The sequence below is a fragment of the Pelmatolapia mariae genome, linkage group LG6 (assembly GCF_036321145.2).
Source record: "Pelmatolapia mariae isolate MD_Pm_ZW linkage group LG6, Pm_UMD_F_2, whole genome shotgun sequence".
Lineage (NCBI taxonomy): Eukaryota > Metazoa > Chordata > Actinopteri > Cichliformes > Cichlidae > Pelmatolapia > Pelmatolapia mariae.
In genome coordinates, this window is record NC_086232.1 from 44,615,933 (window position 1) to 44,635,433 (window position 19,501).

General features: G+C 48.7%; 2 protein-coding genes across 5 annotated transcripts in view; one reads left to right on the plus strand and one right to left on the minus strand.

Annotated features, from left to right (window-relative positions):
* Positions 1-19,501, minus strand: part of zgc:110222 (uncharacterized protein LOC550336 homolog) — a 102,089-nt gene that overhangs the window by 69,245 nt on the left and 13,343 nt on the right. The window lies entirely within an intron of this gene.
* LOC134629658 (son of sevenless homolog 1-like) overlaps positions 1,604-19,501 on the plus strand; it is a 29,527-nt gene continuing 11,629 nt past the window's right edge. For 2 of the 4 annotated variants that reach the window (XM_063477172.1, XM_063477173.1), the window contains exons 1-20: positions 1,604-2,242; positions 5,859-5,984; positions 7,908-8,039; positions 8,117-8,281; positions 8,426-8,635; positions 8,776-8,919; positions 8,995-9,105; positions 9,471-9,569; positions 10,111-10,238; positions 12,705-13,366; positions 14,628-14,709; positions 16,077-16,193; positions 16,337-16,440; positions 16,615-16,837; positions 16,918-17,037; positions 17,137-17,299; positions 17,416-17,533; positions 17,652-17,824; positions 18,798-18,914; positions 19,001-19,274. In XM_063477172.1, coding sequence (XP_063333242.1) covers positions 2,156-2,242; positions 5,859-5,984; positions 7,908-8,039; positions 8,117-8,281; positions 8,426-8,635; positions 8,776-8,919; positions 8,995-9,105; positions 9,471-9,569; positions 10,111-10,238; positions 12,705-13,366; positions 14,628-14,709; positions 16,077-16,193; positions 16,337-16,440; positions 16,615-16,837; positions 16,918-17,037; positions 17,137-17,299; positions 17,416-17,533; positions 17,652-17,824; positions 18,798-18,914; positions 19,001-19,274 — 3,355 coding nt within the window. In that variant the 5' untranslated portion in view covers positions 1,604-2,155. Of the gene's footprint in view, positions 2,243-5,858; positions 5,985-6,062; positions 6,181-7,907; positions 8,040-8,116; positions 8,282-8,425; positions 8,636-8,775; positions 8,920-8,994; positions 9,106-9,470; positions 9,570-10,110; positions 10,239-12,704; positions 13,367-14,627; positions 14,710-16,076; positions 16,194-16,336; positions 16,441-16,614; positions 16,838-16,917; positions 17,038-17,136; positions 17,300-17,415; positions 17,534-17,651; positions 17,825-18,797; positions 18,915-19,000; positions 19,275-19,501 lie in introns of those variants that run through there. The other 2 variants (XM_063477175.1, XM_063477174.1) reach the window with 2 other exon arrangements.

Genomic DNA, 19,501 nt, shown 5'->3' on the forward strand with positions numbered 1-19,501 from the left:
GTCACCTGTAACTAGGCAAACTCAAATACCACAAGAAGCTGAATACATTCAGGCCTTTGCTCAGCTACTATTGTACTGTAACAATATACTCAGCATATGAGTTATGATACATATATTTAACTCAATCATTTTAAAGTAGTTATAACTGCACCTGTAATAAACATGTTAATATTTGATTATGATAACCCCTATAATATAAATTATAACATAATGCCAGCAGCTTCAATAAACACTTTGATGAAATGATAATTAATGCAATGATAAGATGATGGTTATGTAAAATAATCCCTGTAATTCCACAAGAGGTAGTTGGAAGAGCTGATGTTCTCACCTGTGCAGGTTTCTTATTCACTAAAAGGTACCTGACCCAGCCCGGCCCTGAGCGAGTCTAAATGTTTGTCACTGAAGAACATTTCAATAAAGTTTCTTCCAGCACCATCAGATGCTATGAAGCAGAGTTCAGCAGAGCTCAGAGGGAGACGGTGACTTGTGACCATGAAGAAGAACCACTGAAACCCAGAAACAGGAGCTCAAACCATGAAGGAGACATATGTCTGTGAAGGTTCTCAGTCATCCAGGTCATCGTAGACTAAGGAGCTTGGAAAGAAAAGTGTCTGGACTTCTTTAAGTTGCTTGAAGAGCCAAGGTGTGAAAACGGGTAGGTAGAGGATCATCAGGGGGTCCTTTATCCCTCTTTGGGGGGACACTCCCACAGGGTTTAAATCTGGGACTCTCCACCATTTGACTCTTAGAACTGAAGAAGCTTCTTGGATGAGAGGTGAAACGTCTGCAAGCAACTTAAAGAAGTCCAGACGCTTTTCTTTCCAAGCTCCTTAGACCATGAAGGAGACAAAACTAAAGAATCAGGAAACTGGAGAGAGGTCTGAGAGCTCTGAGTCTGCCCAGCACGCTTATAAGAACAAGGTGTGACATGTTAACATTGTTTAAATATGCAGGGACTAGGCTGCTTATTATCACAATGACAAAGAGACTGTGCTTAGAGTGACCATCTAATATTAGTCTCACATGTGAGAAATTTGTTTTGTTACAGCAGTGGACAGTGCAAAATTGCATAGAGAAATTAGAGAAAAAACACTGAAATAATATATCTATGAGATACTGTGCACAATAGAAAAGAATAAAATAAAATAAAAATAAAATACTATATACAATCGAATAAAATAGAATACAAATGCTATATACAACTGAGTATAATACAATGATGCCAGAGAGAGTATTGCACTTAGTGTTATTGCACATGTGTGGATGTGTGTGTTTGATCAGTTGAAGTCTTTGTTGTGGAGTCTGACAGCAGTGGGGAGGAAAGACCTGTGGGACAGAGATTTTCTTTTGTACATTAAGATTTTGTGTACTTTTTGATATTTTGGTGTTATTTTTAGTTTTGTATTTATTTATTTTTTGATAAATTTTGAATATTTTTGTTTCATATTCCATTTTTTTGTTGAATTTGGAATCTTGTTAGTTATTTTTAGTCCTCACTTTTAGACCTCGACATGGCTGCCAACGTCACTGTGACACGCGCAGTGAAGCACGCTCTCGTGCGCAGGAGCCCCGCCCATATACGTCAGGACTGGCCCTGTACGCATGCGCAGCCGATACTCTACGGTTACCCAGACTCGGGTGACAACAGCCGTCCTCCGTTAGCTCACGGACTGTCCGCCTGTCAGGGGCCCGGGGCCGGACGTGCCGTCTGAGAGAGTCCGGGGGACATAGTGTGGGCAGCGGACGCTAAGCGAAAGCCACGACGCCGGAGAGTCGGTGTGTCGGTGAGCCTTTGGTCCCCACCGCCCGCCCGGTAACAACGCGCCCGCTGCCCGGCAGCTGCTGGCCGGTCGGTCCGTTTACCGAGCCCCCGCTAACGCTAACAGGCGGGCTAACGCCGCGGCAAATCACCGTCCCCAGCGTCCCGGTGCCCGTTCATCATGCTCTGCTCCCGGTGAGGGGAGCCGCGGCAGCTGCTAGCCCGGAGCTAACGGCTAGCTCTCCGAGGATGGTCGCAGTGAGGGCGGCTGCTCTGGAGGATCGGCCCGGATGTTCTGAGCTTCACGGCTTCACCCGCCCTGCTGGACCCGGACTGCCGCTCACCGAACCGGGCGTGTGAGTCCGGCTGCTCAGACCCGCGGGAGCGGCAGCCATGCAGGCGGCGCAGCCGCAGTACGACTTCTTCAGCGAAGAGAACGGTCCGAAATGGAGAGGCCTGCTGGTGCCCTCACTGGAAAAGGTAAACACACACACGACCCCGAACAGAGACACACAGACAGACCTTCAGGTGTGTGCAGGTGAGCTGTGTGTGTCCTGACGGTGCTCTGAGCAGGTGTTTGTCTCACCCGAGTCCACCCTCGGGTTGTGGTGCATCGTGGTTACAGAGCATCACGGTGGTTGGCAGGTGAAACTCCACCTCCATGATGACGAGAGCTTCATCAGAGCCTTGTGTGGAGGCTGATCCACAAATACCTGGATCATTGTGTCCTCACCTGTTTAGACGATCATCATCGTCAAACATCAGTCTGACCTCACACTGAAGGTGATAGTAGTGAGGATGATGATGGTGGTTCCACAGAAGAGGGGCCTGAAAACTGAAGGCTCTGCCTCCCATTCTACTTTTAAATTTTTACTTTTAAAGGATTTTGAATTCTGGATTTAACAGGAAGCCAATGAAGGGAAGCCAATACAGGAGAAATCTGCTCTCTCTTTCTAGTCCCTGTCAGGACTCTTGCTGCAGCATTTTGGATTAACTGAAGGCTTTTCAGGGAGTTTTTAGGACTTCCTGATAATAAAGAATTACAGTAGTCCAGCCTGGAAGTAATAAATGCATGAACTAGTTTTTCAGCGTCACTCTGAGACAGGATATTTCTAACTTTAGAGATGTTGCACAAATGGAAGAAAGCAGTCTTACATATTTGTTTAATATGTGCGTTGAAGGACATGTCCTGGTCAAAAATGACTCCAAGGTTCCTCACAGTGTTACTGGAGGCCAAGGTAATGCCATCCAGAGTAAGAATCTGGTTAGATACCATATTTCTAAGATTTTCAGGGCCGAGTACAATAACCTCAGTTTGATCTGAATTAAGAAGCAGAAAGTTAGCGGCCATCCAGGTCTTTATGTCTTTAAGACATTCCTGCAGTTTAACTAATTGGTGTGTGTTACCTGGCTTCATGGACGGATAGAGCTGGGTGTCATCAGCATAGCAGTGTAAATGTATGCTATGTCTTCTAATGATGCTGCCTAAGGGAAGCATGTATAATGTAAACAGAATTGGTCCTAGCACCGAACCCTGTGGAACTCCATAATTAACCTCAGTGTGTGAAGAGGACTCTCCATTTACATGCACAGATTGGAGTCTATTAGATAGATATGATACAAACCACTGCAGTGCAGTACCTGTAATACCTACAGCCTGGTTGGAGATTGGCCTGTAGTAGAGCTGTGTGAACAGATGACTTTTACTCAGAAAGATCAATTGGAGAAAAAGAGTCTAAATGAATATCAATGGTACTGAAAGTAGCTGTAGATAATATTACATCTGTGGGATGATTATTGGTAATTTTTTCTCTAATGATTAAAATTTTATTTGTGAAGAAGTTCATGAAGTCATTACTAGTTAACGTTAAAGGGATGGTTGGCTCAACAGAGCTCTGACTGTTTGTCAGCCTGGCTACAGTGCTGAAGAGAAACCTGGGGTTGTTCTTATTTTCTTCAATCAGTGATGAATAGTAAGATGTTCTGGCTTTGCGGAGGGCTTTCTTATAAAGCAACAAACTATTTCTCCAGGCTAAATGATGATCCTCTAAATTTGTGACACGCCATTTCCTCTCCAGCTTACGAGTTATCTGCTTTAGGCTACGTGTTTGAGAATTATACCACGGAGTCAGGGACTTCGGATTTGAGGCCTTAGTTTTCACAGGAGCTACAGTATCCAGAGTCGTACGTAGTGAGGAGGTAAAATTATTAATAAGATGATCGACCTCTGTTGGAGTAGCATTCAGATAGCTGGAGGAGTTTAGCTGCTCCTCTGAGTTTGTTATCCCTGATATGAGCTAACTTCAACTCTGAGTCACTTACCATGGTAACAGACTGTGAACTTAACCTGATAACTGGCAGGTGTTATTCAATAAACACTGAGTTTCTCTGTGACTCCTCCCCTCCTGCTGCACCTGAACCAGCTGACTGACCCTCTGATTGGTTTCCTCGTTCATAGTTGCTGCCAACGTGCACAGAGGAGCAAAATCTGCTGCAGCAGTTTGTTTTTACAAAAACTGAAGTCCCAGATTAATGTTAGTTTGTTGGTTACTTAACATGAAGCTTTTACAGTCATTCAGTCGCCAGTATAACAGGATAGAGGCAGCGATGACATCACAGAGGCAGCGATGACATCAGAGTCAGATGTCTGTGGACACTGATGCTGTCAGTTTCCTTGCAAACATTTCACACTGATTGATGATCAATCGTCTGTCTTATTGCTCCAGTCGCTCTGATGGATAAACGTGCGTCACAGTTGGATCTTGGAGATGACGTGAAAATCTGAGTGAAGCTGAGACTGAAGTGACTTTAAGACTCTAACACGGAACTAAATGTGTTTAAAATCAAGTTTTAAGTGCAGCAGACAGGTAGGGCGGGGCCATATCATACCGTTCACGGTAATACCGGTATAATGTTGGGCAACGATAAGAAGATGAAATATGGCGATAGAATATGGGTAAAACGCGCATGCACAGTGCCTTTGTTTTCATACGCACATGGTGGAAAAAGCATGGCGGCGACAGAGAATGAGAAGGGTGAAAGCGGATCGTTGAATGAAATGGATGAACCAGAACTGGTTTGTAAAAATGCTGCAACTTCGGTGGTGTGGAACTGGTTTAGCTTTCGTCCCTCAGATACACAACAAAGCACTATTTTTGGTAGAGCATGCTAGCGGGCCGTCATTATTACCGTGTTTTTTGGAAAATACGGCACACTTAAAATCCTTTGATTTTTCTGAAAATCGACAGTGCCCCTTATAACCCCGTGTGCCTTATGTATGAACTCTGGTTGTGTTTACTGACCTCGAAATGATTTTGTGTACACGGTGCTCGAAAATCTGTCAAATGTTTCAGTACGACTTTGCTAAGCTACGAAGCCGCACTGCTTGATGGATTGTCGGAGCATTACGGCTATCGTAGGCAGGAGCCTCGCGGAGTGATACGTACTGTGCTTCAACATAATATTACCGTATTGTGTGTGTATAACCTCTTTTTAAATTTTGTGGACATTATACATGGTTATGCTGAGGATATGTCGGCCAGTTTCCACTGGAAATGCCTTTTGGTTAAACTTGTTGGAAGTCTCCAAAAGTTGAATCTGTTCATCTGGACGTAGCGTTTTGTGGGAGAAACGTTTCATCATCATCCAGGTGACTTCTTCAGTCTCAGCTGACTGCAGGTTTCAATCTTATAAACAGTACATTTGCATAATGACTGAAACCAGCCCACTGAAGGAACAATGGTAATCAAAACGCTACGTCCAGATGAACAGATTCAACTTTTGGAGATTTACTTTCCTGGATGATTGAGAATGCATCAAGATGTTTATGTTGGAAGGTAATAATAATAATAACAATAATAATAATAATAATAATGATGATGTCCAGTTCCGATCACATTCAGCAGCTTCTTCTGCATTTATGACCTGAATTCCTGATTTCAAATGTCTCGTCCTTCCAAACTTAAATATCTAAAATCTGTAACCGCTGAGACGTTTGTGAACTTCGCATTCATGAGCTGCCCAGCATATTTATTAGTAGCTGTCAGGAAGCCACGAGCTATCAGTGACGCTATGACTGATCTGTGTGTGTGTTCAGGTACTGAACCAGGTGCATCCTAACCTGGTGTCCCAGCAGGAGGCGCTGCAGTACGTGGAGGAGCTGATCCTGCAGCTGCTCAGTATGCTGTGTCAGGCTCAGCCGCGCACGTGCCAGGATGTTGAGGTGAGACGGACGCACGCTAACGATAATGCACACCAGGTTCTTTCTGTGTTTACTGTCATTTTTAACATTTAAATAAAGTTTTGATGTTTGCGTCAGAAGTCAGCTGGAAGCAGCTGAACAGCCAATCACATGAGTTCCTGATGATGACATCACTGTGAGGCCGAGGTGGGATCGGCGGCTGCGATGACGTAACGAGGTGCTGTCTGGGAAAAAAAACAAAACGCCACGCTGTTGGCGTTTTAAACCTCAACCCGATCCCTGATATTTAACCTTTGACCCCTGACCTTTGACCTTTTACCCCTGACCGCTCCTCAGACTCACATCCTGTGTGTGTTCGTGTTTGGTGACACGTGCCATCTGTTGATCGCGCTCACAGAGGTCACCTGATCCCTCAGGCTGCATCATGTGACAGGACATGATGTCGTGTAAGTGCTGGACATGTGACCAAGCAGCAGACGGTCTAGTGAAAAGCACAGCTGCCGACTGGCTGCGCTGCACACCTGGACAGGTGTAAGGATGTAAGTCAGTACTACCTGTCGATACCAGTACTCGTCAGTACTGTGACCGATACTCGTCGTCCCGGTTCCTTGTGATTGTTGCCGAGCAGGTGTGAACACCGAGGGTTGATCTCCGCACAGGTGCCGTTACCTGAGCTGAACCTGAGTAATAGAACGCACCGTTTCAGCCCACGTCTCCTGAAGTGTTGATGGCACTAACTTCATCTTCATCGCGCTCCTCTTCTTTGCTCAGTGGACCCGTCACGTCGTCATGGCGCTCCTTTGTTTTTCCTCATCGTCCACAGCACAGCGTCTGAATCATGGATGTGACTCAGGTTCTTGGATGACATCAAGGATTTAGGACAGGAGGCAGTTCTCCAGAAACGCCCGAGTGCAGTCAGAGTCTCCAGTTTGTAAAATCCACTTTTGTGAAGCCAGACGGAGCTTATCGTTAGGCAGGTTTCTTCCTGTTTTCCTTCCCACCGTCAGCTCACAGAGAGTTTTCTCTGTACTGCTCTTTACCTTACAGCGTAAAGCGCTTTCGGGCGACTGTTGCTGTGATTATATAAATAAGTTGAATCAAGAGACCCGTCAGTAACCGAGCCGTGACGGACAGAATAACCTCGGGTTATTGGCTCCCTTTATCCACTCAGAGCACAGGACAGGTGTGCTGTGCCGTGTGATCAACTATACCCATGGCTTCAACCCAGAAACCACATCAGATCTAGGGCCGTGCGATATGACCCGGTTATCTCCCGATAACCTTATATGTCACTAAATGTGCTTTTTCTGTAACTCGACCGGTGTGAGGCATTTTCAGCGGAGTGTTCTGACCAATGCATGAAACCATCTATTTTTAGATAGAAGTCGTAACGGCCGCCGTTGTCTTTGTGAGTCTTTCTTACACGGCGTGCTGCGGGGAAACGCCCGCTCTAGCGTTTGAGTCTCAGGTTGGTTTGGAGCACCGGACGGCTCTTTGTTGCTTCTCGTCCGTAAACTCTCTCCACTCTCTGTCACCTGAGAAGAGCTTTGTGCTGTTTGAGTCTGAGGTGGGCGCCGGTTTGTGCCAGAACTTTCTGGTCCGTGTCAGACGTTTCATAACCAAACCGTGTCCGTGCAACAGAGGCGGCCCTCGTGTAGGAATAAGGTCCTGGATTTGTGTGGACTGGTCCGTCTGTTTGGAGCTACCTGGTTCTGCCTCGTCTAAACTGGTCATGCTGGGATTCTCTGTGCCCGCATCCATAAACAGTGGATTTTGCGTCACCATGAAACAAACGATAGTGTATAATATGAAAGATGTTGTCATTGCGTCGTATCGCACAGCCCTGCTCAGATCAGGTGTTGTTTGGTTCACATCGGCCCAGCCCAGGTGTGCAGGCTACCTGAGTCCGCTTCGTGTCCTGAACCCGCCCGTTTTTCTCTCCAGGAGCGCGTGCAGAAGACTTTTCCTCACCCGATCGATAAGTGGGCACTCAGTGATGCTCAGAGCGCCATTGAGAAGAGGAGGAGGAGGAACCCGCTGGCGCTGCCTGTTGATAAGATCCATCCCCTGCTCAAGGTACACTTCTTCATCATATGGCTTACACACATTTCCCATGGTGCCTTGAGTGTGTTCACCACAGTGCTGTGCTTTAGGAGGTGCTGGGCTATAAGATCGACCACCAGGTGTCCGTGTACATGATCGCCGTCCTGGAGTACATCTCTGCGGACATCCTGAAGCTGGCAGGAAATTACGTGAGGAACATTCGACACTATGAGATCTCCCAGCAGGATATCACCGTGGCCATGTGTGCCGACAAGGTCGCACACGCACACGCACACAGCAAAATACAACACAGTCCACGTGAAAGCTCCACACCGTGCAGCCGCTCAGTCCGTCTCATGGTTTGGAGGAACCTTTAAACTCTGCGTGTCTCACCTGTAGGTCTGTGTGTTGCTGTGCAGGTGTTGATGAACATGTTTCACCAGGACGAGGAGGACATCAGTGGCTTCCCGCTAATGGATGAGGAGCCATCAGCCAATGAGGAGCAGAGTTACTACGAGCTGGTGAAGAGCTTCATGGCAGACTGTCGGCAGTACCTGAGGCAGCTCAACCTGATCATCAGGGTGTTCAGGGAGCCCTTCAACTCCAACTCCATGCTCTTCTCCCAGCACGTATGTCCACCGGTGACATCACTAACTGGTCTGGTGATTGGTGATAAATGAGATCTGTACACTGTTGTGAGTGACGATGATGTGTTTGATCCGTGACATTCTTAAGTTGGTGTAATTGATGAGTCTCTGATTGATTGCAGGATGTGGAGAGCATCTTCAGTCGGATCCTGGATATCCACGAGGTGACGGTGAAGCTGCTGGGTCTGATCGAGGACACGGTGGAGATGACCGGTGAGGGAAGTCCTCATCCTCTGGTGGGGAGCTGCTTCGAGGACCTGGCTGAGGTCTGTACGCCTGTGCGATTGATCTTTTGATCGATCGGTCGTCTGCTTTAGAATGACGTGAGCTTTGATTGGCAGGAGTTGGCTTTCGACCCCTATGAGACGTACGCCCAGGACATCCTGCGCTCTGGCTTCCATGAACACTTCCTCAGCCAGGTGTCCAAACCTGGAGCTTCCTTCCACCTGCAGGTGAGGCCAGTACTCTGATTATAATGGTTCTGTCAGAGAAGGTGAAAGCAGACCTTTCTGACCTTTGACCTCTTTGCTCTGAGGTTCTGGGATCAGTTAAATAAAAAAATAAAGCCTGTAGTGTTTCCTGCACATTCGTTGGCTAACGACTTATCAATCACAAGTCGTTAGCCAATGAGCGCGCTTTCACAGTCAGAGCCACCTTTCCTCTGATGTCATAAGAAAAACAGACGAGCGGGTGCACCGTCAGCTGATTTTCATGTGACACGAACCTCTGCTCAGGTGTGCAACATGTTGATAGAGATCGGCGTGTGCGGTGGGTCACGTGACCGCTGATGATAAAGCGTCTGTCTGTCTGTCTGCAGTCCATCTGCGAGGGCTTTAAAGAGGCTGTTCAGTACGTTCTGCCCAGGCTGCTGCTCACACCTGTTTACCACTGCCTGCACCTGTTCGAGATCCTCAAGGTGAGTCTCCTGACAGTGACGTTTGTACGTGTGTGTTAAATCCCGCTGCACGTTTCTGCACGCTTCCACCCGCAGAGATCAACAGAGGCGATGCAGAGGGCTCGAGATTCAACACACAAGTGCACCTGTAACGCACCTGTAACTCACCTGCCTTATACACGCACTATACCTGTATCACACCTGGTCATAGCACCGCCTTATGACGTGGCAGTATCCTGCCACAGAGCGTTCCCTGCAGGCCAGCAGTGGCTGAGCACATGAAACTGGTCCCAGGTGAACCCAGTCAGGTGCGGTGATGGCACACACCAGTCTCCCGTGGAGCCGGTCCAGGTCTGGGACTTTCCACTGCGGCCGTAAGAGGCTTTGCCCCTCTGAGGGCAAATCTCTGAAATGCCTCCAGTCATGTAGTGCAGATTATTTCACAGCTGAGGGCTCACAGGGGGGCAGAGGGGGTCCTGGACTCTGATTGGACAGCACAGGTTTTGTTCTTGGTTCTCTGTCTGATGGAGGTAGTTAGCCCCTCCCCCCTCTGTTTCCACAGCAACTGGAGGAGAAGAGTCAGGATGACGAGGATAAAGAGTGTCTGAAACAGGCCATCACGGCTCTGCTCAACCTGCAGAGCAGCATGGAGAGGATCTGCTCCAGGAGCCTGGCAAAGAGGAGGCTCAGGTACGCACACCTGCACGCACACAGACACACACGTGCCCGATGGACGGGCAGAGGGCGTGAATAGAAATGATAATAAGAACCTCGTGACCGACAGCAGGTTATTGATCTTTACCTGTTCATCGATAACTAATATTCAGCGTCAGGCGTGTAGACCACACGAGGACTGCTCCTTTACCTGTTCATGGCAAAGAGTCAGCCTTCACACCTGAGTGTGAGATCTCCGAGCGGAACCAGGACAGAACCAGAACCGGCCGAGTTCAGCTGTAACTGCCTGGCACTCGGCAGCAGCTCGCACTCTGCACAAACACTGTGGGTGGGACTCCGCCCATCCTCTGCGTTTCCCTTTGGACCAAAATAGAGCAGGATGGGGAGGGGAGGGTTCGTTAGGGTCGCCGGTGGGGGGGGGGTGGCGGTGTTTGGAGGAAGTGGCGTAAGCGCGAGGGCAGCTTATTGTTCTCTGTTAGAAAGAAAAGAGCTCAGAGAGAGAGAGGGGGGAAAAGCTGCTGCTGCCGCCCGCTCAGTAAAGTTTCTGTTTTATTACACCGAACGACGAACGAGCGGGCGGAGGACCCACGGTCGGATGACTGGCAGGCGGACATGAGGACGTAGGTGACCTCTCTTTGTTCTCTCTGTGTTTTCCTGCAGGCGTGATGGTGGTAGACAAAGAGCGATGGAGGTAAACTGGAGAAAAGCAGTGGCTCAGATACGACCTGTTAGTGTTTTTGTTTGTAGCGGTCGATGCTAACGAGGGGATTGGTTGGTTTTAAGTTTGAGACGAGGGGCGTTCAGCATCAGGCTCAGAAGAAATGATGAAAAGAGAAATGTAATGGAGGTGTGGTTAAACTGATGCCCCGCCCACCAGCAGGGATGCTGCTTAGAACTGCATGCCGCATGCTCCCTCTTCTCCATAGCCTGGAGGACACGGCGTCCGAATCTCCGTTTCTGATTGGTCAGAGCACAGAAGTTTTCATTCCACCCTAACTCTGAGGAGGTGGAGGTGTTTCCCTCTGTGGCTGAGCACCACCTGTCTGGCTGATAAACTGACCTGAATACAGCGCAGACCGCCGTCCTCCATCTCCTCACTCACGAGTTAGAGAAGAGCTGCTGTAGCTCACAGAGGAACAAACTGGAAAAGATTTATATCAGCCTGTGAGGCGGGTGGAGGGAGATAGAACTGGTGGTGCAGTTGGATTCATCGCTGGTTAGACAAAGATGTGTTTCATAACTCTGAACAACAGATTTTTAAATCCGTCCCGCTGAGACTGAAGTGCAGGTGTCAGGTTTTAGTCATCGCCAGTTTAGCACTTGCTGCCATGTTCAGAGCTAACTGGGTGACGTGCTTGGTGCTCAGGTGAGGCGCTCATTACTCCGTTTTTTAATGCACTACTTTTGTTAAACGTCTTATTAAAGCTGAAAGTCACAGCTGGATGGATCCTTGCACAAATCGTGCAGATAAGGCTGGTAATGAATGACCAAAGGCAGGTGGATGGCGGCAGGTGGATGGCGTGGGGTAGAGAGGGTGACGCAGGGTAGAGATGCATAAAAGCCAATGATGAAGGTCGGTGCTGGCCGATGGGTTCAGAGTTATACTGATGGTCACTGGTAGGGGCAGATAAATATCAGTAGGTAGGTAAACGCCTGGTGTTGGAGGCAGGCCCTGGGCGAGGGAAGTAAATGTGGTCGAGGTGCTGGTGCAGCCCGGTGAAGCCCCGCCTCCACATACCTCAGGGGTTTAGGCTATAATGTGATTAGTGAGCAGCTCGCAGGAACAACAGGCTCAGCGAATAAAGCAGCAGTCCGTCCACTCTCAGGTCGTCCAATCGATCTGCAGAGTCATCAATGCATCTGATCAGCGCTGCTTTCTCACGCCTGCAGGGTTCACACCCCGATGACATCACATTTGTGTTTTTCACACGTTGATCAGAAACCCAGTACTGCCATTGATAATACACGTGCTCATTAATGACGATGTCACTGTGTCTCTGCACAGCGTGGCGGTTTGTCCCAGCTGAGGTCCGAGTCGGCCTGCTGTGACCTCACTTCCTGTTGTTGCTGCAGCTTTGCTGGTTTGTACAAAGCCTGACCTCCTCAGCCAATCGGCACTCACCCTGACGTCACATGTGCGTCTAGAAACCAACCCAATGATGAGTGAGCAGCTCTGTTAGCAACTAACTTCCAATAATTTAGCAATCTGTAGCTGATCAAAAATGTTGATCACGTATGTCTGTGTGACGCACAGGAAGAAAGCAGCAGCTGACAGGAAGTGAAACGTGTAACTCTGACCTCAGCTCATAACTTCAAGAGCTGCTATACAGCTGCTGCTTTTATTGTGAAAGTCCCATGATTTCCTTAAATGTGTTTCTCACTGAAATCACACAGAGACCCGCCCCCTCTGGCTCTCTCCATCCTCCTCACTAACTCTTCTTCTTCTTCTCCATATTCTCGCTCCTGTGTGGCGGCGTGCAGCGAGTCGGCGTGCCGTTTCTACTGCCACCAGATGAAGGGTAAGCACCTCGCCATCAAGAAGATGAACGAGATCCAAAAGAACATCGATGGCTGGGAGGGGAAGGACATCGGCCAGTGCTGCAATGAGTTCATCATGGAGGGTACCTTGACCCGCGTCGGCGCCAAACACGAACGCCACATCTTCCTGTTCGACGGCCTGATGATCTGCTGCAAGTCTAATCATGGCCCGCCGCGACTGCCTGGTGCCAGTTCTACCGCGGAGTACCGCCTCAAAGAAAAGTTCTTCATGCGCAAAGTTCAGATCAACGACAAAGATGACAAGGAGGGCGAGTACCGCCACGCCTTCGAGATCATCCTGAAAGACGGCAACAGTGTGGTGTTCGCTGCCAAGTCTGCAGAGGAGAAGAACGGCTGGATGGCGGCGCTGATCTCGCTGCAGTACCGCAGCACGCTGGAGCGCATGCTGGACACCGCCATGCTGCAGGAGGAGAAGGAGGAGCAGATGAGGCTCCCGGGCGCCGAGGTGTACCGCTTCGCCGAGCCCGACTCTGAGGAGAACGTCGTGTTCGAGGAGAACGTCCAGTCCAAGTCCGGCATTCCCATCATCAAGGCGGGGACTGTCCTGAAGCTGATCGAGAGACTCACCTTCCACATGTACGCAGGTGAGGCGTGATGTCACACAGGTGAGATGCCGTACTGCTGCTGTTTTAGCTTCCTGACCTGTAGCTTGAGTTTCAACGCTCTCGTGGCGACGAGGTGAGACTTGGGGGCGATGTGGGCACCGCCGGTGTCCTGCAGGTTTTAGACATGTCAGCTGATTTAAACGGCTAAATGACCTCCAAGTTCTCCAGTAGGGATGGGTACCGGTATCCGGTGACATAAACGGTAGTAACCAGACCAAAAAGCAGCGCACATTTCGGTGCTTTTTTTCCCTGAGATGTCATACACTTTGGATTCTAGCCAATCATTTTACCTTTGCAAGGATAGTAGGCGGGCCCAGGTATGTACGTTCTTTTAGAGCAGAGCTACAGATTAAAAATGCCCAAGGCGAAGCGGTCAAAAGTCTGGCTGTACTTCACAGCAAAAGATGCAAACAGCAGCCTGCAACAAGTGCTTTAAGGTGATACTGTGCAAAGGAGGTAACTCCTCGAATGTGGCGACGAACCTGGCGACGCATAGCGTTTTTTTAAAAGCCGAGAAATGCACCGAGTTAGCAACATACCCCAAGAACCCGAAGAGTAGAGTCCTGGCCCCTAGCCCTGCCAGTGTAGCAGAAATGATGACGGATGATGATGGCAGCAGCAGCCGTTCTTCTCTGCGTGAGTAGCTTAATGTTGTTCGTGTGTAATTTACGTTGAGTAGGCTAACCACGTTATTACATTAATGCATGTAAGGTGAACTAGCAAACACCGTCGTAGTTACATGCGGCTGTCTTCTTGTTTGATGGCAGATGCTCCCTTCACCCTGGCCAACAAGGCTAAAATGACCAAAGAAAAAGTGGGAAACAGCTAAACTTGAGAGGTTTTTGGACAAAGTTTGTGTTTTTTCATTGTTTAAGCACTGCTTCCAGCCAAGAGTGATACCATATATGCCCTATAGCTGCAGAAAAGGCTAACATTGTTATCTTTTTACAAAAAAACAGCTGAACATGAGAGGCTTTTGGACAAAGTTTGTGTTCTCCATTCTTTAAGCACCGGTTCGAGCACCGTTTAAGCACCGGCACCGTTTCAAAAGTACCGGTTTGGCACCGGTATCAGATAAAACCTAAACGATACCCATCCTTATTCTCCAGAGGCCTGCTAATGAACTAATCATGTGATTCAGGTGTGTCGACCCAGGGTGAGATCTAAAAGCTGCAGGACACCGGCCCTCGAGGCTGATTGATCTGATCCCTCACTGATCAGCTCGTATTTTTTCCTTCAGATCCAAACTTCGTCCGGACTTTTCTGACCACCTACAGATCATTCTGCAAACCTCGGGAGCTGCTGGACCTGCTCATAGAGAGGTGAGCTCACCTGCCAGGCACAGTGACCAATCAGAACGCCTGCTCTCACACAGCGGTTTCATTAAAGCCCCGTCGTCTCGTGTGTTATTGGGTTTATCTATCATTTAAACAAATAGAACCATATATACAGCAGACGGCTCATATTTACACCTCAGGTCGTGTCTGGTTGCCTAGCAACACATATTGTTTACACGCAATTTCATATGAGTGTGGAGAACCAATCGGAGCACATTGAAGGAGCTTGGACAGAAAAGCGTCTGGACTTGTTTAAGTTCCTTGAAGATGTTTCATCCCAGAAGCTTCTTCAGTTCTGAGACCAGATGGTGGAGTCCCAGATTTAAGCCCTATGGGAGTGTCCCCCAAGAGGGTCCTGGACCCCCGATTGATCATCTGCCTGATCACATGAGCCAAGGTGTGAAAACAGGTGTGAGTGTGGAAAGACGAAGAAGTGGACATAGATGCTTCTTTCACTCCTCTTTTTTCTTGTTTTGGAGTGAAAGAAGCATCTATGTCCACCGTGTGCGACCATCTTTGAACAGAGGGCGGGGCTTACCACACCAACGGTCTGCCATCTATAATCCAGTCTGAGATCCTTCCCAGATGACTTAACGCCCACTTCCTGGGCCATCTGACCTCAGTAAGTCACATGATAGGGTGGGGCTAGGTTTCACAGCGGGTTCACCTGACACCACCTCGCAGGGGTTAGGGGTCTACGATGACCTGGATGCTCGTGTGATTAGGGGAGGATCAATAGGGGGTCCAGGACCCTCTTGGGGGACACTCCCATAGGGCTTAAATCTGGGACTCCACCATCTGGTCTCAGAACTGAAGAAGCTTCTGGGATGAAACGTCTTCAAGGAACTCAAAGAAGTCCAGATGACATTATCCTTGAATGGCATGGATACAAGAATATACACCTAAGTGTGTTCCTGCAGTCACAATAACTTACCGTATTGTAACGAGTTGTAGATATTTACTTTGTGCCATAATTACTCTGTAAGAGCTTTTGTTTTTAAAATGTAATAATTAAATTAAATCTTAAAAACCCCCCAAAGAAGTCCAGATGCTTTTCTTTCTGAGCTCCCTAGACGACGATGACCTGGAGGACTGAGAACCTTCACAGACAATCGGAGCAAATAAAGAGTGAGGAGCAGGGCAGAGGAGCAGGGCAGAGGAGGAGGAGCAGAGGTCTTCTGTTAATGGTTCCAGTTTTCTCCATTTTGGGAATGGAAACCATCTTTCAATGGGCTGAAATTTGACGATATTCCTGCCCCCTTGTGGACTGTGGGGAGGTTGCAGCAGAAGCACACCTGTGGATCTCAACAGGTGTGCTTCTGCTCTCAGCTCTGTGATGTTGATGTTTTCAGGTTTGAGATCCCGGAGCCAAAGCCGGCCGACGCCAATCAGACGGAGGGAGGAGAGCAGCCACCCAGCGCTGAACTCAAACGCTTCCGGAAAGAGTTTGTCCAACCTGTTCAGCTCAGGTAGGGAGCGCTCCTCCTGCTACAAGAGTCACACCTGCTCACACCCGTTCTGAGTTTTGTTTACACTCGAGTTTGGAATAAATCGAAAAAGTCTGATGTGACTTTAATTTAGTAATGTCCTCGTCCTCCTCGTCCTCCTGCAGAGTGTTGAATGTTTGTCGCCACTGGGTCGAACATCACTTCTATGATTTTGAGAGAGACCCTCTCCTTCTGAGCGAGATGGAGGACTTCATTGCTTCAGTCAAAGGTACATGCAGGTGTTCAGAAAGGTGCCGACGATAATGATTTTTCAAAAATCTGAGTTTTAAAAAGGTCAGCTATTATTTTCTTACAAGATAAAATTGAATATGAAAACATAAGAGCTTCTAGTCAGTGCAAATGTGTAACAGCTGTAGCAAGGAAATTATGTCATGTGTTGCAGGTAAGGCGATGAAGAAGTGGGTGGAGTCAATCACCAAGATCATCCAGAGGAAGAAGCAGGTCCAGGTGAGCGTGCCCAGTCACAGCATCACCTTCCAGAATTCCCCTCCTCCCATCGAATGGCACATCTGCAAACCCGGAGACGCTGAGCACTTCGACCTTATGACCCTGCACCCCATCGAAATCGCCCGCCAGCTCACCCTGCTCGAGTCTGACTTTTACAGGTAACATGCCGCCCTGCGCCTGTCTTGCACCAGTCTGACACCTGTCCCACTGCTATCTAACCACTGACCTCCATCTGCAGGGCGGTGCAACCGTCTGAGCTGGTCGGCAGCGTCTGGACCAAAGAAGACAAAGAGATCCACTCGCCCAACCTGTTACGGATGATCCGACACACCACCAACCTCACCCTGTGGTTTGAAAAGTAAGCCTTACTTTGGCATCACTGGGGGGCGGGGTTTAGTGTGCGGTAACTAAACTCCACAAGTAAGTCAGGCTGATGTCAGCTGTACTTTCTCTGCAGGTGTATCGTAGAGACGGAGAACCTGGAGGAACGCGTCGCTGTCTTTTCCCGGATCATCGAAATCCTGCAGGTGTTTCAGGAGCTCAACAATTTCAATGGCGTCCTAGAGGTCGTCAGCGCCATGAACTCTGCACCCGTGTACAGACTGGATCACACCTTTGAGGTAATAATGACCACGAACGTCATTGACACCAGAAGGATCTGAGTTTAATCTGCTGACAGAGAATGTGAGCGTCATCATGTGTTTGAAGAAGAAGAAATGTCGGTTTATGGTTGCAGCAAATTCCGAGTCGTCAGAGAAAAATCCTGGAGGACGCTCATGAGCTCAGCGAGGACCACTACAAGAAGTACCTGGCTAAACTGCGCTCCATCAACCCCCCCTGCGTCCCCTTCTTTGGTATGATTTCCCTCGGGATTATCAGTCAATCAATTTATCAATGATTCAATTCTCACCGATCTCTAACGGATAACTGCAGCTCGAAGGTCAAATAACTGTGTGTGTGTGTGTGTGACAGGAATCTACCTGACCAACATCCTGAAAACGGAGGAGGGAAACCCCGACTTCCTGCACAGACACGGCAAAGATCTGATCAACTTCAGCAAGAGACGGAAAGTGGCCGAGATCACCGGAGAGATCCAGCAGTACCAGAACCAGCCGTACTGTCTGCGGGTGGAGGGCGACATCAGAGTGAGGACACACCCCCTCACCTTCTGTTCACACACACACACACACACACACAAAAAGAACAACAAACGTGTGTCACCACAAACGTGCGAAGTACAATCAGGTTACAGAAAGGGAGATATGGTGAGCTGGTGATGACCGAGTCAAATGTAAATAAATTATTGGCTGCTTGTTCTGGTGTTCATTTATATAAATCACAACTACAGTCGCCTCAAGGTAGACCCTCCAATCATACAGTAGAAAACAGACACAACCCAACAATCATATGACCCCCTATGAGCAAGCACTTTGGCGACAGTGGGAAGGAAAAACTCCCTTTTAACAGGAAGAAACCTCCAGCAGAACCAGGCTCAGGGAGGGGCGGGGCCATCTGCTGTGATTGGTTGGGGTGAGAGAAGGAAGACAGGATAAAGACATGCTGTGGAAGAGAGACAGAGATTAATAACAAGTATGATTCAGCAGAGAGGTCTGTTAACACATAGTGAGTGAGAAAGGTGACTGGAAAGGAAAAACTCGATGCATCATGGGAATCCCCCAGCAGCCTACACCTATTGCAGCATAACTAAGGGAGGATTCAGGGTCACCTGGTCCAGCCCTAACTATATGCTTTAGCAAAAAGGAAAGTTTGAAGCCTAATCTTAAAAGTAGAGATAGTGTCTGTCTCCTGAATCCAAACTGGAAGCTGGTTCCACAGAAGAGGGGCCTGAAAACTGAAGGCTCTGCCTCCCATTCTACTTTTAAATACTCTAGGAACAACAAGTAAGCCTGCAGTGTGAGAGCGAAGTGCTCTAATAGGGTGATATGGTACTACAAGGTCATTAAGATAAGATGGGGCCTGATTATTTAAGACCTTGTATGTGAGCAGCAGGATTTTGAATTCTGGATTTAACAGGGGGCCAATGACGTGTGGTTGGAGCAGCGGTTGGAGCGTGGTCGTTTGTTGTTGACGTGTATCTGTTTTGTGTTTGTGGAGCAGAAGTTCTTCGAGAACCTGAACCCAATGGGCGACCTGTCGGAGAAGGACTTCAGTGATTATCTCTTCCACAAGTCTCTGGAGATCGAACCTCGCCAGCTCCGATCGGCTCCTCGATTTGTAAGTACAAGCGTGGCGGCACCTTGTCATGTTACGTGTTGCATTACGTATGACGTGTATGACACTAACCAACTCACCTGCTGCAGGCGAAGAAGTACACCTATCCTCTGAAGTCTCCGGGGATCCGACCCACTTCGGCCCGACCCGGCACCATGAGACATCCGACGCCGCTGCAGAACGAGCCCAGGAAGATCAGCTACAGCCGCATCCCGGACAGCGAGTCCGAGGGGACGCCGGCCTCTGCCCCCAACTCTCCCCGTACCCCCCTGACCCCGCCCCCTGCCTCCGCCGCCTCCAGCTCCACAGATGTGGGCAGCGTGTTCGACTCGCCGCAAGGACCCAGCAGCCCATTCCACTCCAGTAAGACCCGCCCACTCACACTGACACTGAGCCTTCCCACTGATATTATAGAACCACATGTGACCACCCAACCCTATTGGCTGTCTTTGGGTTGGAACTGTGGCTTCCTGTTGGCTGCGTGTCCACCTGTGAGGCACTAACAGGTCACGCCAGCAGCAGGATCAATCAGACACAAAGTAAGCCTCTTAGTCTTAACGAGGTGGCGACAACCTGCGCTCCGCCCTCGT